A 22,397-nucleotide genomic window follows, 5' to 3' on the forward strand; every position below is an offset into this window, starting at 1 on the left:
TCAAATCTCTCAACCGTCAACTGACATTGATGAGACAATCAGCTAAATATTGTGAGCTAGCTTTGAAAACCTCTTGTGGGGGTCCCTGCTTTGTTTCTATCTCTGCTAAGGGGTCTTTCCTTGGCCTGAAAAACATGCAAGACCCCTGATTTTAGATGGTTTGGTAGTAGAGAGCTGGTAGGGAGAAAACTAAAGAGAGGCAGAAGAAAAGGTCTGATGGGATTTGATCATCGGCCAGCAGGGTACATAGAAACTGGGCTCTTAACATCTGCTCTGTCTTGTCCAACGCCCAGATATATCCACAACCAACGACATCAAGGGGATTTGATTCTTTTCACATGCTGTGCCACTGTATCTATCCAATCTGTTAAATAATCGATGCAGCTAGCTAGTGTATCAACCAGGCAAAAGTGAATTAACATTGATTATGGAAGGGAACATGGAGTAGACTATCAATTCTAAAACCTTTGTCTGACTGAACTACAGGGAAAAGCAATCACTAAAACAAGACTAGGAAGTCTTAGATTTCAGGCCCAAACAACCAACACTCAATAGCAAAACAACAGGTGGAGAATGCATAGGGACAGGCGTGGTTGCAGCCCAGGCCAGTCCTACTGTGTTGTAGGTACTTGTGTGTGGTGTCAATTGTGTTCTTCTCATTTGCCTGTTATAGCTAAATGGTATGGTGCATTTATATAGCGCTTTTATCCAAGGCACTTTACATAGATTGTGCATTACATCCACCCATTCACACACACATTCATACACCGGTGGCGGAGGAAACCATGCAAGACACCAACCTACTCACCGGGAGCAATTAGGGGTTCAGAGTCTCAATGACCCTTCGACATTAACTCAGGGGGAGCCCAGATTCGAACTGGGAACCCTTCGTGCTCTAATAACGGTTTCTCTACCCCTGAGCTATGCCGCCCCCTCTTTTTATCAGCTCTTTGTAACTGATAAAATCTATGTATGGCAAACCAATTAAGTCAACTGATCACAATGCATGGCAAATGACTCACATTCACCATGTGGGAGCTGGTGTTCATTTCTCACCCTGGTTCTCACCCAAGGCCAAAAAGCTTGTACTGTGACACACAGGCATCGATCGAGAGGACGTCCCACAACTACCTACGTGGACGTACTAAAGAAAGATGCTCGTGCAGAAAGCACAAATGAGCTGGCGAGATGTATGGAGAACCGAGATGACTGGAGACGCCGATGGAGGGCTCGTCTGAGTCGTAGAGAGTTAACATTTCTGGAGAGGAATATTGATGCAAGCCTTGCTTAGGTGTGTGATGTGAGTGTTATTTATAAAAGCTTCCTTACTTGAGTTCTAAGGGATTATCTTAGCCACACCAACTCAAAACGGCCAAAGACTGTTTTTGTTCGGCTATTCCCAACATTCGGTCGTGTTAGAAGTCACCATTATTACAGAAATATATACTGCATGCTATGCTGAACTTAATCCACTTAGTGTCATCTTTTCAAAATGCATATTTACCGTACAGTTTGTGTTTATATGCTTATTGCGCAATCCTCTGTAGAGCAATGTGTCATTATCATCACCAAAGTCTCAGGTTACAAGAGGGAAAGGGGGGGTCAGCTGCACAGGGAGAGAGAGAGAGAGAGAGAGAGAGAGAGAGAGAGAGAGAGAGGGGGGTACAGTACAGTACAGTACAGTAAGGTACAGTACAGTACAGTACAGTACAGTACAGTACAGTACAGTACAGTAAGGTACAGTACAGTAAGGTACAGTAGAGTACAGTACAGTAAAATACAGTAGATTACAGTACAGTAAGATACAGTAGATTACAGTACAGTAAGATACAGTACAGCAAGGTACAGTAGAGTACAGCAAAGTACAGTACAATACGGTACAGCAAGGTACAGTAGAGTACAGCAAAGTACAGTACAATACGGTACAGTCAGGTACAGTAGAGTAGAGTATAGCAAAGTACAGTACAATACGGTACAGTCAGGTACAGTAGAGTACAGCAAAGTACAATTTGTTCGGCTATTCCCAACATTCGGTCATGTTAGAAGTCACCATTATTACAGAAATATATACTGCATGCTATGCTGAACGTAATCCACTTAGTGTCATCTTTTCAAAATGCATATTTACCGTACAGTTTGTGTTTATATGCTTATTTCGCAATACCTATTGCGCAATCCTCTGTAGAGCAATGTGTCATTATCATCACCAAAGTCTCAGGTTACAAGAGGGAAGGGGGGGTCAGCTGCACAGGGGGAGAGAGAGAGAGAGAGAGAGAGAGAGAGAGAGGTACAGTACAGTACAGTAAGGTACAGTAGAGTACAGTACAGTAACATACAGTAGATTACAGTACAGTAAGATACAGTAGATTACAGTACAGTAAGATACAGTAGATTACAGTACAGTAAGATACAGTACAGCAAGGTACAGTAGAGTACAGCAAAGTACAGTACAATACGGTACAGCAAGGTACAGTAGAGTACAGCAAAGTACAGTACAATATGGTACAGTCAGGTACATTAGAGTACAGCAAAGTACAGTACAATACGGTACAGTCAGGTACAGTAGAGTACAGCAAAGTACAGTAAGTATGGATGGATGGATGGTGGATGGATGTGGATGGATGCATGGATGTGGATGGATGCATGGATGCATGGATGTGGATGGATGTGGATGGATGCATGGATGCATGGATGGATGGATGCATGGATGTGGATGGATGGATGGATGGATGGATGGATGGATGGATGTGAATGGATGGATGGATGTGGATGGATGGATGGATGGATGGATGTGGATTGATGGATGGATGTGGATGGATGGATGGATGGATGGATAGATGGATGTGGATGGATGGATGGATGGGTGTGGATGGATGGATGGATGTGGATGGATGGATGGATGGATGGATGTGGATGGATGGATGGATGGATGGATGTGGATGGATGGATGGATGGATGGATGGATGGATGGATGTGGATGGGTGGATGGATGTGGATGGATGGATGGATGTGGATGGATGGATGGATGTGGATGGATGGATGGATGGATGGATGTGGATGGATGGATGGATGGATGGATGGATGGATAGATGGATGGATGTGGATGTGGATGTGGATGTGGATGGATGGATGGATGGATGTGGATGGATGGATGTGGATGGATGGATGGATGTGGATGGATGGATGGATGTGGATGGATGGATGGATGGATGGATGGATGGATGCATGGATGGATGGATGGATGGATGGATGTGGATGGATGCATGTATGTGGATGGATGGATGGATGGATGGATGGATGCATGGATGGATGCATGGATGGATGTGGATGGATGGATGTGGATGGATGGATGGATGGATGGATGGATGTGGATGGATGGATGGATGGATGGGTGGATGGATGGATGGATGGATGGATGTGGATGGATGGATGGATGGATGTGGATGGATGGATGGATGTGGATGGATGTGGATGGATGGATGGATGGATGTGGATGGATGGATGGATGGATGTGGGTGGATCACTGCTGCAACGTAGCTGTGAGCGCCTGCGAAGCAGGCGCGATCTCTAGATGTGAGCGGCCCGAAGGGCCGCGAACCTCTAGTTATACCAACACAAGAGACTTGCACTCTTCAGCAACACATGGACGGACAAGATTGAAAACATTGTATCCGGCCTTCGCCCGTCCGGGCTTCGGTCAGTCGGCCTGGCACTGGCGGAGGCAATATCAGAAGGACTGATTTCGTAGAAAATGTGATGAATGAATAAACGATAATAAGAAACTTCAATAATGGTGAAAGAAAAATGCAATGAAAAAGGCTACATGTAATTATGCTAAATATGCTGCCACCAGTGCCAAGTGATAAAGGATGGACATAATGGAGAGTTGCAAACAGTATTTGTGCTTTAACTGAAGTAAACACATAGCAAGAGTCACCATTATAGACAAATCATTCATTCTTATTTCAGTTGCCCTCAAGCTGATTTTGTGGAATGAAGGAAAACAATTGATTTGCAGATAATAGTGCTCGAGAAGACAATTCACTGTCTGAGGTCCCGCAAAACTAGACAATGATGTTTTTCATGGCTACAGTGGATGTGAGGAATCTAGAATGAGGATGGAGGCTCAGTCAGTGAATCAATAGAATATTTTCCTCCAGTGCAGAGCTTCCCCGTGGCCTCTACCCCTCCACTCTTCTCATCTGTTTTCATGAAACAGTCATCTCGGATACTGTGTGTAAATATGTAGATAATTAGTTTTGTTTTCTTTGATTGATCTCCTTTCTCCTTTTCCCTTGCCCTCTCCCCACCTCTGTTCTTCTTCCCTCTCTTTTTTCTATGGAAATAAGGATGTGATGGGAACTATGCACGGAAACACATTTTAGTTTTTCACAAACAATAAAACTAAAGGCTAAATTCTGATGGAAATAAGTGCATATGTGGAGGCTTAGGGCTGATATAAAACATGGGATGTGTTGACCAGCAGGCACCAGCCATATGTTCCACAGCTTGTACTGATATTTTCATAGTACATTGTCCTTCCACTCTTTCAAATTACAGGAGTGTGTTGTATGTTATAGATTTGATTATAATTTGTCATCTTGACACAGCATCCACGTCCGCTCATAAGGGACGGTGTTGGTGCATGTGCACGTCTGCATTTCCATACACGTAATTAAGTATTTTAATTAAATTCAGTTTGTTGTGGAGTGATTAGTGAAGTGTATTATCTTTGAGATTTAGTTCGCTTTTTTATGCCTTGACTACAGAATGTTAATAGGCCTTCTGCTGGCGCTATAACAGGCCAATTTTTGGAGGCGCCTCCAAGGAGTTTGCATGCAAAGTTTCATGGCAATTGTTCCAACGGTGCCGGAGATAAGCTGCTCATAGGCGGACATACTTGCTTATGGCAATACGCACACACACGCGCGCACACACACACACACACACACACACACACACACACACACACACACACACACACACACACACACACACACACACACACACACACACACACGGATGGGGTGAAAACATTCGGCCTGGCGGAGACAAAAATTGCAGATCTACAAGCTCTAAATATCTAAAGATATGTCTTTTGGGCTTTTATTGATAGGACAGTAGACTGACAGTAAACGGGGAGAGACACGCAACAAAGGTAGTCAGGATCGAGAATCGAACCAGCGACACGCTGTCAGGCTACACTGAGCCTTATGTGGTGTGCGCCTGGACCGATAGGCCAGTGGGTGCCCCTGTTTGGATAAACATTGTAACATGGTTAAAAAGGAGAGAACTTTCATGTGATGGAATTCATTCATTTATTTAGTGATAAAAGGAAAGAGCACATCATCACCTCCACAACATATACAGACACAATATCACAGAGGATAAAAACACAATAAAGCCGTAAGGCTTTCCATTTCCATTGGTCCTCTAAAAAACACACAACAGTCACACCATAAAAAAGATAAGTGGCTTAGTATGGTCTCAAACCCGCAGCCAGCAGCTCTATGGTAGGTACAGCTATGTTGCTTTACATTTACAGTACTGTATGTGTGGGGTTAGGGCTCTCACAATTATGAAATTTTACATGACGATTATTTGTCACTCAAATAATTGCGATTAACGATTTAATTGTGTTTTTGTCGTTGACAATTACATTTCTGTTTGGCTTTTAGGCTTTGAAGTTGCACATGTCAGATATGACACAACCTAAATATACAAAGAAATTACTGACATATTTCACAACTTTACACTTAAAAAAGTACATTGATAGTGGAAATAGCCGATCTACAAGCTCACAACGCGTCGCATCGTTTGACCTTTTTTTTTTTAATGTATGAACATTTTTCAACATGGAAACGATTATGACGATTATGAAAAATAATCACGATTATGGCAAAAGAAATCACGATTAGACGATTATGTAATAATTGTAACAGCCCTATGTGGGGTTATACCATCTGGAGTTTACAAAGATAGCAAGCCTACTGACTGCTGGTTTGACTAAACAGTCTGGAATATTCCCATTCAGCCATGTCACTGGACGTCACAACACACTGGCCCCACGTTGGTCCCAAATAATTTTACGGAGTTTACCACAGTGATAATGTTTATGGAGTTTACCACAGGGATAACCATTCAGTGTTTTATAGATGCACAGAAGACTGCTCGGTTTTGTCGCTTCTAATGGAACATTAGTCCTTCAACAAATATACATTGTATCTGTGGTAGACAGTGTATAGATATAGCATATAACATATAAATCGTTGCAGTGTATTGTCCCTTAAGGCATTACAATTACAATTTATAATTTAGCCATGTAGCAGATGCTCTTATCCATTCCAGAGCATCAGCTCAGTGGCCTTGTGGCTGGGACTCCATGTTCCATATTATCCACAAGTACAATACCACAAGAGTGTGGGGAGAACAAGGGTCCTCTGAGCTGGCTGCAGGGAAGACGTCCCTGGCTGCCGCTGCTCCGCCACCGCAAGATGTTCCGGGAATAAAGGAGCAAAACATCAGTGAAGGATGGCTCCCGGCTGACAACCCTGCAGGTGGCCTATAGTGGCACCGTTGGTGTGACGGGCAGCAATGCCCAGCAGGAATACCCACCAGTGCTTATATATAGAGCCTCCTATCTAAATAACATCCTTTTGTATTTGTGGTCAAGCAAACAAAATGGCTATCTAAATAACATAATGTATTCTGAACACGTAATCGACCCACTGTACAGTAGCATGCATACTTCATAGTATACTGTAACCAGTAAGACGCCATGGGGCGACCGTTTGGGGGTCTCGAACCCGCAGGTTGACTGCCGCTCGCGGCTTGCTCACACTACCCTGAAGCGCTTAGCCTCACCCTCTCCACAGACAAAACTCTGATGCGCGACCTGTTGTTTTTAGATCATTATTCACGTTGAGGGTGCGTCAGAAGCATACAGTAAATCATGCAAAGACAATCCCAGTTTATAGAAAACACCAGAGCACTTAATAAACAGTAGTGCAAGAAATATCTCATCTATTCTCTTCCTCCTTCCATGGGAATCGTTAGGTTGTTGTCAATCTGTGAGTCGAGACTCGGCAGTCAACGTGCGGGTCGAGATCCCCACAGAGGACTCGAAACTTAAGACTGACGGTCGCCACTCGCCGTGTGTGTGTGTGTGTGTGTGTGTGTGTGTGTGTGTGTGTGTGTGTGTGTGTGTGTGTGTGTGTGTGTGTGTGTGTGTGTGTGTGTGTCAATCACAACAGGGAAAGCGTTTCACTTTCACTTTCTGCCTTTATTGATAGGTGTACAGTAGGCTGACAGGAAACGGGGAGAGAGATGGGGGGTGACACGCAGCAAAGGTTGTCAGGATCGCTGCAAAGGCTGGATTACCAGCCTCGGTGCCTGGCCAAGCGTTTCACTTCTGAGCATTACAGAGACTTAACTAGCATCTATAAAAAAGTTAACAATAAGGGATTATGGCTTTGGTCTTGAGCCAGAATCAAGCCCACAATGTCACAATTAGATCTGTGTTTATGTGGAAGACAGTTGAGCCACCTGGTTGGCTCATTTCTGTATTGCTTTTTAATTGGTCAAACAATTAGGCCAAGGCGCTGATCGCAGCATTCATGTTTGCATTTGCCTGGTTTTAAGGTAAAAGACTGCTCATCACAATACAAGGCCAGCCTCTGTCTGTGTGCTCCTTCTCTAATGAACATCGGCAGTCGGGCAGCCGCGGCAGTGGTTCAGGAGGTAGAGTGGCCACCTGGGAACCGGAAAGGTCCCAGTTCGATCCTGGGGCTCGCCCAGAGTTAGTGTCTAAGGGTCCTTGAGCTATTGCTACTGGTTCTGGCCCTGTTACAGATGTTGTCCAAAATCATGCAGATCGGTACACAGTATCTCTGTAGCCGTTAAATGGAACGGGTATTTCTTACATTGATGCTCCTACATATTAGCATGCAAGCAGTGGCGTAGCTAGGGGTAGGAAAGTTAGACTGAGGTAAGGGGGCCCAAGGTGCCAGAGGCCCTCGAAAAGTCTGGATTAAAACTCTTTTTCCCCCAATAATAATAATTATTATTATGATGTTTATCATTTGTGTCTAAAAACTTAAAATTACTGCTGGAATAAAACCAATGAGCGATACAATTTAAATAATTGAGGGTCCCTATATTATATACTCACCCCTTACAAAGCTAAAATGGTTTCTCCTGCTTTCAGTTGTTTTGAGACCTATAGTAGCTTTGCGGTTTGTGCGTCCGCTTGCATCATGTTATGGTTGTGAAACTTAGGTGTGCTCTACAGGATAATTATGATCATCTGAAGTAAATGGAAAAGTCTTTTCATTGGCCCTGCAAACATAAGATCAACTCTCACGTTCTGTTCGCCCCACCCTCCCCCGGTCCTGACTGTAAAGCAGCTTCTGCAGCACACAACAGCATGCATTGAACAGAGACAGGGAGAGGGAGAAAAAAAAAAAAAAAGACTGCAAACATAAGATCAACTTTCAGGTTCTGTTCGCTCCACCCTCCCCCGGCTTCTTCCACACACAACACGCATTGAACAGAGACAGGGAGAGAGAGAAAAAAAGACGTAATGTGACATAGAGCAGCATGTTTCATTACTGTAAACTGAGAGGAGAGCTTGACTGTTTACACTCAAGGAAGCAGCTGATGTCTGTGGGTAAGCATGCAACAGAAAATATTCTCCCCTCTTCCTTCTTCCTTCTTTATCCAACACCATTAAGCAATAAGCATGGATAACGTTTTAAGCACAAACGCAAGTGTTTCGAACGAAACACCTGTTTGCTAAGTTCTGGAAGGAAGCACTCCCAAACTAGTGACATGATCAGTTGATCACAATCGCATCATGTTATGAATGTATGTAGGTTCCCAAATCAAAGTGAAAAATGGTTTGGTTTTTTGCAACAATGACTAGTTATCTAAAGTATGGTAATAGTGTCAAGTAGTGTGAGGATTAATGTCAGAGTGTTTGTGTTTGAGCGCCTCAGTGCGGCCGCTGCAGAGTTCATGTGCAACCTCTTCCAGAGAGATAGATGGAGACACTAGAAACTCTGCTGGAGAAACAAGACAAACTGCTGGATGTCCCTAGTAATAACAATAATTGTATAATATCCCATTATCTATCTAGTAGTCATATGATTATGTCATACAAAAATAACAATCTAGGCATCACAATATTTTTGTTTCAGTCAGTCACAGTAGGCTATTATTGTTTTGTGAACTCCCAAAATGTTCACAGGATCTTGCTGTAGATTAAACACACTGACTGACTTTGCTGTTAAAACAATGTATGTGCATACACACAGACACAGTACACACAAGAATGTCCTGTTATGCCATTCTCATATAGCCTTATATGATCTAGCCTGTTATACAGTAGATGTATTCTCAGATCATTATATCCAACCCTTGTTTTCCATAGTTTAGCTAACTAGCCAAAGTTCTGATTGCATGCAGACTCATTTTTGCATGTAGGCTAATCATGTTCATACTTCACCCAATCTGAATAGTCCTATACTGCTTATTTTTTCTCCTATTCAACTTCCTATGTATAGCCTATATGCTTCACTCCTCATGTGCATTTGCTTGAGCACTGCTGCTATTGATTAGTGATTGTATATTCTGCACAACACCTGCACATATTTAAGCTGCTACTAAAATGATTGCTGAGACGATCACGGCTACCGTATCATTGTGACACATGTCATTCAAACAGTAACAAAGTGTTCCCGGTTGGCCGGTTCTCCGCTTGCATGGGGGGGCCCATACAGATTTCTGGCCTAGGGGCCCAGAATTGCTAGTGACGCCCCTGCATGCAAGCACCAGTTAAAGTTACTTTCCATCCCTCATATACTGTGTGCACAGTGCACATCCCATAATCCACACACTGCACATCATTTCGGAGCTCATATCTTTGAACGGGTAAGGGCTAGTAATAATAATGCACCATTTACATCCTTTAACTGTGTTTTATTTAAATGATTGCACCCAATAATACAATCGTAAGTACTAGTACTAGTGTGTGTGTGTGTGTGTGTGTGTGTGTGTGTGTGTGTGTGTGTGTGTGTGTGTGTGTGTGTGTGTGTGTGTGCGTGTGCGTGTGTGTGTGCGTGCGTGCGTGCGTGCGTGCGTGCAATGCATGCATACATGCGTGTGTGCTTATGAGTGTGCTTGAACTGCTAAGTTAGGCTAGTTGCACCTGCTGAGAGAGGCTGTTTGACCAAGCTCCAGAGGAACAGATGTTCCTGCCTGGTCTCTAGGGAACAGGAAGGCTGCAGTCAGCAACATCTTCTACTGGATTCACGGAGAGTAAACATGCGGAAATGCATACACTAATGCACAAATATGCATATATGTCCCCCCACTACACACACACACAGACAAATTCATCATGCACCAGCATATTTAACTAGGCTGGCAGCATCCTTATTAACTCTAGTTGGGCTTGTTGGCTGCGGTACAGAAAGCATCTCTTCTAGACAGACTGGAGCATTGACCTGTGTCTTGCGCCCATGTGTTTCACGCTGCCTCTATGTTGGCTGTGGTTATCCCTGACTGTCATGTATCATTACGCTGGCTGCGCTCTTGTGGTTTGCATTGACGTCTCTGGTCTTCCGCTAGCCATTACTCGCTGATCCATTTGGTCTCAGCTAAGCCTTCAAAGATCAGGTGCCCCTAGCTAGGAAGCAAACTTGAGCGCAGTTTAAAAACAAGTTGGGCTTTGCTCTAGTCATGGCTTTTGACTGTAACTCTTAACTCCTAGGTTAGGTAAGAAGAGGTCATGTTAGTTTGTGTGCTTCTGGGTCTCATCAAACAAAGACAATTTGCGTTCCCATCAGGCCTACAAAAACAACACTCTGTGTTAATTGCGACCGTCAGATCGCAGTTACTATCAAACCTCCACCGGCTGTCAGTCTGTCCGTCACGTCACACTTTTGCCCTACTCATATCTCCGCAACCGTTGCCCCAATCCATGCCAAACTTTGCACACACACTCCTTGGCTGCCAAACCACCCCTCATTTCTGACATGGCCCTCTTCTAGCACCACCATGAGGCCGATTCTTGCAAATACATTTATGGACACTGCTCCTACAGATTCTGCCCTAAAATCACGCAAAGCGGTACACAGTATCTCTAAAGTCTTGTCATCAACATGGATCTGTCCCATTTCCCATATTCCCTCCTGATTGGCTACCATTGCCTCTAAAGTTTTGTATGCGACCTGACGGTCGCTTATCTCCCGATTAGGGAGTCTTACTGGTGTTATTAAGACGTATTATTCGTAGCATTGCCAGCTGTCGTTTCTTCACATAGATTCTGACGCAGTCAGTGGACATGCTTCTGTTTCACAAGAACATTGTCACAGGGTATGCTGTGTCCCTGTCTTCACACAATCTGACAATATTCTGTCATGACTCATGATGCACAGGAATCGATTTGCTGTAGCTGAGCAAGAACACAGTAGATGTTACCAGTTTTTACCCTGTCAAACCTCTACCCTTCCTCCACCTCCGGTTGTCTTTTCATGTTTCACATGTCTGTGTTTCACATGTCCCCCGATGTATTATCTTTCCCAGAATCACTTTGCTTGCCAAGTACAAAACATATACAGGAATGTGTCTTGTGGGTCCCTATCGTTCATACTTGCTACTTTTGATTCAATGCAACGGAAACACTGAAGAACAATACAACAGAAAGCACAAGTCTGTACTGTAGACTGATATAAAACTGTATAAAAATAATCTACCTGGCTACAAGCTCACAGTGCGTCGCATTGCAACGCATTGTGAACTTTGAACGGCTATTTTCACCGTAAAACGCCGCTGCGCAACTAAGTATAAATGAAGTGTCTGTCCTTCCACAGGCTGTGCAGGCTGGGCTGCAGTGGGATGAGCCAGGTGGACTGTAGGACTCTGGATGTTCTGCGTGGGAGGAAGAGGCTGCTGGTGGTGGCCATGAAGCTGCCCTGCTCCCTGTACTGCTCCCTGTGGTTCCTCCTGCTGTTGGGAGCCGGCTCCCTGCTCCTTCTGGTCCGCCTCCAGGACCTCTCTGAGATGGTCCAGCAGCAGACCCCAGGTCAGTGGCTGTCTATGCTCTGTGGATCAAAGCTTAATTTTATACTGCGTCAGATGCTGGCATTGCTTGCTGAAAACAACTGATATTCAAGCTAACAGTGCGTCGAAGATCAGGAGTTGGAGTTGTTGGAGTATAAATTTGCCGTAAACGCTTTCAACCTGGCATCCCTATTTTGGGCATGTAATTAGAGCCGAACATTAAAAAAAAAACATCAAAGGTTTTCTAAATGTTACTTGTATTAAAAGAATAGCCAATCTACACGCTCACAATGCATTGGAATGTGATTGTTTGTTAGCTTGTACTGTAGATCGGCATGATGATCGGTATGAAATAGATTTTAGATGGTTAATGTGGTTAGCATCGTATAATCAGCGAACATTGCCTAATTTCTGTCAAGTCAAGTGTATACATTTTTCTTAGTGTATTTACTGTACTTATTCTCTTGTGGTCGGTATTGCACAGACACAGTCAGCAGTTATCCATGCTGTGTAGAACAGCATGGGAAATTATTACCACCAACCATCAGCCAAATGCTGGTAAATGTTGTGCTGTGGCTGGTGTGTTAGCATGCCCTGCCAACCACTTTGGCAGGTGATCCACCATTAGTTGACAGATTTATTGCCAGAACGCTACATTTCCATTGTGGAGAAAAGTCGGTTTGACAGTTCTGTTTTTCTATTTCTTTTTTGTTTTTGTTTTATCTTTTCCAATTTTCTTCCAATTTCTGAAAATGTGTTTGCTTTTTATCAGTTTTTTCATTGTCTCCACCAGCCGAAGGCTGAGGGAGAGTATGTTTTCCCCTCCGTCCGTCCGTCCGTGCGTCCGTGCGTGCGTCCGTGCGTGCGTCCGTCCGTCCGTCCGTTTGTCCGTTACCAGCTAATCTCCGGCGCCGTTGGCCCGGTCGCTGCCAAACTGTGCACACACACTCCCTCGACACCAATTCAGAACCTCTGCCCCAAATATTTCACATGGGCCTGTTCTAGCGCCACCAGGAGGCCGACTTTTGCAAAACTAACTTTTGCCAGTACTCCTACAGATTTTGTCCAAAAATCACGTAAATCAGTAGACAGTATCTCTACAGTCATGTGATCGACATGGATGTGTCAGATTTTCCATATTCCATCCTGATTGGTTTTGAATAAAATGCCTGAAATCCTGAACGCAGTGTGCGATTTTGGTGAAATTGTGCATGCACATTCCCAATAGGCAGAGGAATAAATGCCACTTAAGAAAAATCAAATCAGCCTCATGGTGGCGCTATAACAGGCCGATTCATGTTTTCACCTATAACTCCACCGATTAGTGTCAAACTTTGTATGCGCACTCCTTAGAGGCCAAGGTAAAACCTTTTCCCTGCATTTTTTACATCAGCCTTTTATAGCGCCATCAGGAGGCCGACTTATGTAAAACACATTACATGCCTGACCTGGTGGAGACCTGTGCTCGGAAGAGCACTGCTTCTAGTTGTTTTTGTTTTTCTTTCTTGACCTCCTTTCCCCCCACCCTCTTCTTCTTCCCTTTCTTTATTCTATGGAAAATAACAATAAGATGGGAACAATGCACAAAATGGAATTTCACCCACTTCTCTACTTCTATAAACCTGTGATGTGACAATAAAGATTCTGATTCTGATTATGGTCCCACTTTCTGGGACAAACAGACTGATGACCCTTACCGGTAAATCTGCCAAAACTGTGTCATCTTTTAAATGCAGGTTTACGGTAAGGTAAGGCAACCTATTCCCTGTGGGACAGGCCTTTGAAGAGCCAAAGCGGGTGTGTGTGTGTGTGTGTGTGTGTGTGTGTGTGTGTGTGTGTGTGTGTGTGTGTGTGTGTGTGTGTGTGTGTGTGTGTGTGTGTGTGTGTGTGTGTGTGTGTGTGTGACTTCGCTTGACTTGGCCCTAATTGTCTCCACCAGCCGAAGGCTGAGGGAGAGTATGTTTTCCCCTCCTCCGTCCGTCCGTCCGTCCGTGCGTGCGTCCGTCCGTTTGTCCGTTACCAGCTAATCTCCGGCGCTGTTGGCCCGGTCGCTGCCAAACTGTGCACACACACTCCCTCGACACCAATTCAGAACCTCTGCCCCAAATATTTCACATGGGCCTGTTCTAGCGCCACCAGGAGGCCGACTTTTGCAAAACTAACTTTTGCCAGTACTCCTACAGATTTTGTCCAAAAATCACGTAAATCAGTAGACAGTATCTCTACAGTCATGTGATTGACATGGATGTGTCAGATTTTCCATATTCCATCCTGATTGGCTAAAACTGGCTTTCAAAGTTTGCAGGATTGGTCAGTTTTGAATAAAATGCCTGAAATCCTGAACGCAGTGTGCGATTTTGGTGAAATTGTGCATGCACATTCCCAATAGGCAGAGGAATAAATGCCACTAAAGAAAAATCAAATCAGCCTCATGGTGGCGCTATAACAGGCCGATTCATGTTTTCACCTATAACTCCACCGATTAGTGTCAAACTTTGTATGCGCACTCCTTAGAGGCCAAGGTAAAACCTTTTCCCTGCATTTTTTACATCAGCCTTTTATAGCGCCATCAGGAGGCCGACTTATGTAAAACACATTACATGCCTGACCTGGTGGAGACCTGTGCTCGGAAGAGCACTGCTTCTAGTTAAATCTGTTTTCTCTTCATCTGAAACTCACACACTCTTAAAACAATCAAATGTCTGAGGAGATAACATACATAGTTATTGTAGTTTTACCTTATCTCTCTTATGCAAATATATAATCTATATTATTTTACCTCTTATGCATATATAAACTGTATTACCTAGTTATCTCTCTTATGCAAATATACTGTATTATACTGTACAATGTTGGTGCCATTCTGTTTTGTAAATGTATCCATTGGCTCCATTTTCCTCAAACTGAGTTAGAGGTTGTAGTTGTTTTCCTTGTTATTCTGCAGTGCCTTTATATTGTGTAATGGAGGCCTTGTTTTGTGGCTGACAGAGGATGACATTGCAGCATCTTGTTTTCAGGTGGTAACTGTGGCTCAGACTTGACTAGATAGATTACGCTAGGAAAACACTCATTTGAACTGACGTGAAAAAGGAATAGCTGTGTTCCCTCATGGTGAATTGTAATGTTTCATGTCGGTCATATTCAGCAGTAAACACATTTCGTAAACAAGTCCTGATACAAGTCCATTCCAGTTCCATCAGTTCAGGGACCATCTTTCAATCAGCCAACCAAAAGCGGCTGCAGTTTGGTGTGCAAAGAATCTGCCTGGTTTGTAACCGTGGGGTGGATTCTGTGATTTCCATGTGTGAGCGTCCCAGTGGTGACAGTCAATTTCCTGAGCAAAGCCATTTCCAGAGCCGGGTTATGCCACTTACTGTCTCATACACATGGGCAATATCAAACCCAGTGGCCTTTTGGGAGTTGGTATTTTGTTCAGCATTGAATATACACAGTGAGATAGCGTTAGGCAGCTTTTAAATTCTCAATTATCCTCATATTTGTAATTTGTTGCAGTTATTCAGAAAATATAGATGAATTCCAACAGAATGGAAATGTGGGGGCAAGTATATTTATTATTTTTTTTGTAGTTAAGCACTCTTTCAGAAGCATGGGGTCGTAGCAGTGCTGTACCTCATTTAAGCAAATAGAATAATAATGTGATGGGGATTTGAAAGAAAGAAAGCAGTTAAAAGAAATTGGAAATGGTTGAGTTCGTAAATTACATTTCACAGATCAATATAACAATACAACAGCATAAAAGAGTGAGCACATCAGAGGCCATTTTTAAATTGCATCCCCTCCATGTTCCATCAGTGCAGAACGCACAATACCCTGAAATTGGTTTTGTGATGTCTCTATTGGCTATCGCCTCTGTTTCCCTTCTGAATCCCTCACTGACACCATAGATTAAACAGATGCAGATTTTCAATCACGTCACAGTCCTGCTTGAGGAAAATCGACATGGAGGGTGTAATTGTCAGGGCGTTGAGCGCATTGTGCATCCGATAATAATGACTTTCACAGCTGTTATTAGCCCGTGCCTCTATAGCATTCCTGAAACACGAGGCCTGTCAACAAATCTAATGATGCACACGTAAACATAATGCACAGACGGAAACAAAGTTTTCAATCCCCTCAGCCTGCCCCGATGGTGACCCTACGTTGTTCATTAGCACGCCATGAGTTCTTCGGTAACACTTTACTTAGCTCAGGGAAACAGCACATTATAAGTAGTACCATACCAAACCTACAGTGGTACTATTGGGCTGCTCAGTTTTTGAACCATCCTGGGTCCAAATTGAACTCCTATCCTCAGGAGATATCTCTCTGGATTCCCTTCTATACTCAGCTCCGGTTGAAATTTTTTTAACTTACCCCTTCACCATCAACACTATTAACATTTGGTTTGAAGTAAATATCTAGGCGGTGCCCCTGAGCTGTCCTGTTTTGCTTCAATTTTTTTCTCTAATTTGGGGAAATGATGTCCGGCTAATGAGAACTTGGAATTAAATTATGGTTCAATAAGGAAATGTGGAAAATTATGGATCTATATGAGGATGGCAATCCAATGTCTTTTGAGGGGCTGAAGAGGAGATATGACATTCCACGAAATCACTTCTTCGTATACTTGCAGAACAGAAGTTTTATTTTACACGTTTATTTTACAGGCCAGACGCTCAGTATGTTGGAAGAATGTTAATGTGTAATTAGGAAGAAAGCTGTTGAATTCCATAAGATATGGGAGAGGTTCTTGGAGTTGTGTGTGAGTGTGTGTGTGTGCGTGTGTGTGTGTGTGTGTGAGAACATATTTTATTTTTGTCTTGTTTTGTTTGTTTTGTTTTAAAGGACTGTCTTTTCTTTTTCCCCCTCCTTGACCACTTAAGCCCTATATAATACAAGGGCAACTGGCGGCCCGGGGGCACATGCCACCTTCACTTAATGCGGCCCGCAGGTTAATATCGGAATACTGATATTACTGATTTCAGCTGTTATAACATGACCCGCTTTAATTCTATATTAATTGCGACCGAAGGTCGCATATACTCTGAAAAACCGTGTTGCTTGAGTGACCTTCCTTCCTTCCTTCCTTCCTTCCTTCCGTAACCTTCCTTCTGTAACCTTCCTTCTGTACGGGAGTGATGTCAGTGTGATGTCAGCGAGTTGTGACATCACTTCCTGTACGGGGCGGCTACACAAAATGTGGATAACACTATATATGGAGATAGTCCAGTCCATCATGTCATATGGGACTACCGTCATAGACAGTAGCCAAAAGATAAGGATACACAAGACTAAGAAAGACAAAAAAAGAGAAGAATAAAAAGAAAAAAAAGGAGGAGGAGGATAAAGATACCAAAAGGAGAGATAAGAAAGGGTGGATGAGGTACAATGTGTCTCAGAAAAGAAAATGTAACAAGGAGGTGGCAACGGGGCGGCTAGATAAAGTTATTAGGCCTGGATCCGACTTTAAGTCGACGCACAGGATTCCAGAAGTGTAGCGCTTATTCGCTCTTGTATCAAACTGGTACTTGAAACGTTCTTAGAATTTAATATATATTTTCTAAAGTAAATATGGGGGCGGCTGTGAAAAAAAGAGAAGAATAAAAAAGAAAAAAGGAGGAGGAGGATAAATATACCAAAAGGAGAGAGAGGGTGGATGAGGTACAATGTGCGGTATCCTCCTTGTCAAGCTCGACGTTGGGCATTTGGACCTACTGTATACATGGAGAAATGGAGCGAACCTGTGTGGCCTAAACATGGAGATGTGGTACAGAATGACTCATATATGGGCATAAAAAGTATGTCATGTGACATCACTTCCTGTACAGACAGTCAGACAGCCAGCCATTGACTCTGGCCTAACAATGGCTACTGTCTATGACGGTAGTCCCATATGACATGATGGACTGGACTATCTCCATATATAGTGTTCTCCACATCTCCATGTTTAGGCCTTATCGCTCACACCCTAGGTGGGGTTGGCGATAGGGCCTTTTTTTGTGTGGAGTTTGCATGTTCTCCCTGTGTCTCCTAGGGTTGATAACAACTAGAATCATCAGAGAAACGCTGTGGTTGGCCAGATAGTCAAGAATTGGCGCGACCTCGCCCTTTAGGGCGCCCTTTAGGGCGAGGTCGCATGTCACCCTGAGGTCGCATTCCACCCTCAGGTGTCTTACTAGTATTAGTAGTCTCTATATTAGTAGTTCAATGACTAGTATAGTAGTATTAAAATGTTAGTCTTTTTTATGTCCAATGTAGGCCTATTTGTATTTAAGTTCATAAAGTTAACATAAGTAAAACTAAATGCATTTGAAATTAAATCAAAATGTTACATTTCAGTATTCCAATAAAAAAATAACAAAATATAATTCAGGATTCCAATTCAAAAGTAGCAAAAATAGCAGATCTACAAGCTCAAAACGCATCGTAGCGCGACACGTTTTGAGATTGTAGATCGGCTATTTTTGCTACTCTTACTGGAGATAAGAGGTTTTTGCTCGACAATAACAATATGCCAAGGGATATGGCCCTCTGGAGTGAATGTGGAAATATAGTGGCCCTCTCTATCATCAAAGTTGCCCACCCCTGCCCTATATACTTCAACACAGAATAAGTTGCATTGTGATATGTTGTGATCTTGTAGATGTGCTATCGTGACTACTAATTGAAGCCGAGGCCGAATTGGCCCGAATCCCATGGATGAGCCCTGACAGCACATGGTTGGTGCTACAGACTCCAAATTTCGCACGCAGATAGCTCAGACCTTTGCCTACGTTCTTAGCTAGGCCTCGACCCGACCCGATATGCGGTTTTCCGGAACCAACGCGAAAGGTTCGGAATCTCCATATGCGGAGTCCTGACTACTAATTGAAGCCAATGGACGCCGAATCCGAATTGGCCCGAATCGCATGGATGAGCCCTGACAGCACATGGTTGGTGCTACAGACTCCAAATTTCGCACACAGATAGCTCAGACCTTTGCCTACGTTCTTAGCTAGGCCTCGACCTGACCCGATACACAGTTTTTCAGATCCGGCACGAAAGGTTCGGAATCTCCGTATGCGGAGATGACTGACATCGGGCTGTTCCAGAGCAAGCGATGACTCATTGTGACATCACTTCATAAAAGGCTCTGACATCAACAAAAAATCTCTCTGAGTGTGGCATAAACTAAAGTCTTTCTTCCTCTCACTTTGAGGTGAGCGTGACTACTAATTGAAGCCGAGGCCGAATTGGCCCGAATCCCATGGATGAGCCCTGACAGCACATGGTTGGTGCTACAGACACCAGATTTTGCACGCAGATAGCTCAGACCTTTGCCTACGTTCTTAGCTAGGCCTCGACCCGACCCGATATGCGGTTTTCCGGAACCAACGCGAAAGGTTCGGAATCTCCATATGCGGAGTCCTGACTACTAATTGAAGCCAATGGACGCCGAATCCGAATTGGCCCGAATCGCATGGATGAGCCCTGACAGCACATGGTTGGTGCTACAGACTCCAAATTTCGCACACAGATAGCTCAGACCTTTGCCTACGTTCTTAGCTAGGCCCCGATACACAGTTTTTCAGATCCGGCACGAAAGGTTCGGAATCTCCGTATGCGGAGATGACTGACATCGGGCTGTTCCGGAGCAAGCGATGACTCATTGTGACATCACTTCATAAAAGGCTCTGACATCAACAAAAAATCTCTCTGAGTGTGGCATAAACTAAAGTCTTTCTTCCTCTCACTTTGAGGTGAGCAAAGTTCAGGGTAATTAGTGGGCTGTGCCTTTTAGAGAACCAGGTGAATAATGGATACAGGCAAACATATGGTCAAAACGGCTCTTATGACAACAGGTATAATGGGGTTTGCATTAAAGGGTAGGGCATTCACAGAGATCTCCATATATGGGCATAAAATGGATGTACTGTGTCTGCAGAGATCTCCATATATGGGCATAAGTGGACAAAGGCAAACAGATGGTCAAAACGGGTCCTATGACAACAGGTATAATGGGGTTTGCATTAAAGGGGGAACTGGCACTGTGTCTGCAACACAGTCGGAGGCACAGACAGATACAGAGATCTCCATAATGCGCAAAACGTAAGGAAATCTCCTTATGCAGAGCTGATTGTTGACATCAGGCTGTTCCGGAGGAAATCGGCGCAAGCGATGACTCATTGTGACATCACTTCATAAAAGTCTCTGACATCATGTACACCACATGAGTCAATGGGCATAAATAGACACAGGCAAACAGATGGTCAAAACGGGTCCTATGACAACAGGTATAATGGGGTTTGCATTAAAGGGGGAACCGGCACTGTGTCTGCAACATGGGCATAAATGGACACAGGCAAACATAATGGTCAAAACGGGTCTTATGACAACAGATATAATGGGGTTTGCATTAAAAGGTAGGGGCATTCATAGAGATCTCCATATACTGTATGGGCATAAATAAAATGGACGCCCGTATGCGGAGCTGATGTCTGACATCAGAGTTTTCCGGAACCTGCACTGTGTCTGCAGAGTCCCTCATATATGGGCATAAGTGGACACAGGTAAACAGATGGTCAAAACGGGTCCTATGACAACAGGTATATTGGGGTTTGCATTAAAGGGTGGGTCATTCATTCCCTATTTCAATTTCGGCACGCGTGTGGACGCAGACAGACAGATAACTCCATATAGGCATAAATGGACACAGGCAAACAGATGGTCAAAACGGGTCCTACCATATATATCTCCATATATATGGGCATAAAATGGACAGACAGATATCTCCATATATGGGCATAAATGGACACACGCAAACAGATGGTCAAAATGGTTCCTATGACAACAGGTATAATGGGGTTTGCATTAAAGGGCGGGGCATTCATTCCCTATTTACATTGTTCCCGAGTTGGCCAGGTCGCCGACTAGACGCTCGGCCGCCCAAAGGGCGGCCGAGCTTCTAGTTTCTATAATTTTTGAAATAGAATGTTCACCTGTGGTGACAAATAGGGATGCCATGTTGAAAGTGGTTAAACAGAAAAGGAAAGAAATAAAATTAACTGATGGACATACTGTACAAGCACCCAATGACCCCACACTATTAAATATATCTAGCTATTTTGACTGAAAAGGGAGTGATATCCTTGGACAGTGTCAAACCTGTGTTCCTGAACCACCTTGTAGTGTTCCTGGTGCTTGCTGACATGTTGGTTTTTGTGTATTATTTATTTGTCAATGTTTCTGCCTGGCTCTTGTATTTTTGGCTATAACAATTTGTTAAGAGGTAACCTAGTGGCAACCAGACCTCAATGGCATGACCTCCAGTTGCAGAGTAGTTTATATACTGCTGCCCTCACCATTCATCACACAGAGGAACCGCTGGCAAATGGCTGGCCTAACATTTTTACTTGTATTACTATTCTTACTTTAAAAGTGTGTTCTTTTTAAAATTATCCAACCAAAGTATGCAATGAATAGCTAACAGCACAAAAGCATAAGTGTACAGAAGCTGCTTTTCTTCTGCTCCATGTTAATGAATGTAGCGGTTCTCACTGACAGTGCAGTGCATGAAAGGAAAATGTGTGTCTGCAGTCTGCACGCGTATTAAAAACAAACATTGTATATAGGGTGAGCAGATGTCACGCACACAACGGCATTAAGCAGAATATTTTTGGTGGGTTCTGTGCTTAATGTATTCCTACAGTAGTTATCAGATCTTCAGAATGGGACTTATTTGTGATTAGTTTTTTGCTTCCAAGTGTAGTAGGTAGGCAGTATATGCTTAACCACATGAAGCCTAGCTAGCATCCCCATTCTGAGCATGTCATAATAGGCAAAAATTCTGCAAAAATAAGTGAACATTCACTGAAGGTGAGCTTGTAGATGGGCTGTTTCCTGGGAAGGAATTTGGTGTAGAAGGCAAAAAGGAGGGGGCCAGAAGTATGTGCACCTGGGGGACATTGTCAATGAAATAGATACAGCAGTAACAGCACAGTAGGGTTTAAGTGGTTTAGGATAACATCTTAGTATTCACCATATGATTTTCAGTCACAACCTTGCTCATAACTAAGCAGCTTTTATGTACTACAGCAAGATGTGCACAGCATTCTAAATGAATCTGTCATCTGTCATTGCTAATATAAAACCACATTCTCTGTGAGCGGGGTGGAGGAGAGTGCTCTGGCAGTTGGCATCATCAGTGCATGGTCTCTGCAACCAGGGGTGAAACCATTAATCAACTTATCGGTCAGCATGAAATTAATCACATCAAATTCTAGTAGGTTTAATCGTCGCACATCATCAGTTTAGTGATGTACTTTATCGTGTAAAAGAATCTTCTATTTGCTATT

The 22,397-nt window shown here is 43.5% G+C and overlaps 1 protein-coding gene across 1 annotated transcript in view; it reads left to right on the forward strand.

The window, feature by feature from the left end:
* The window catches only part of LOC308294430 (carbohydrate sulfotransferase 8-like), a gene marked incomplete at both ends in the record, with an annotated part of 103,070 nt that overhangs the window by 22,765 nt on the left and 57,908 nt on the right, over positions 1-22,397 (forward strand). Inside the window, one exon of the mRNA XM_080737163.1 lies at positions 11,874-12,085. Coding sequence (XP_080593289.1) covers positions 11,874-12,085 — 212 coding nt within the window. The remainder of the gene's footprint in view (positions 1-11,873; positions 12,086-22,397) is intronic.

This window comes from Nannobrachium achirus, assembly GCF_963921795.1.
Source record: "Nannobrachium achirus genome assembly, chromosome: 11".
Lineage (NCBI taxonomy): Eukaryota > Metazoa > Chordata > Actinopteri > Myctophiformes > Myctophidae > Nannobrachium > Nannobrachium achirus.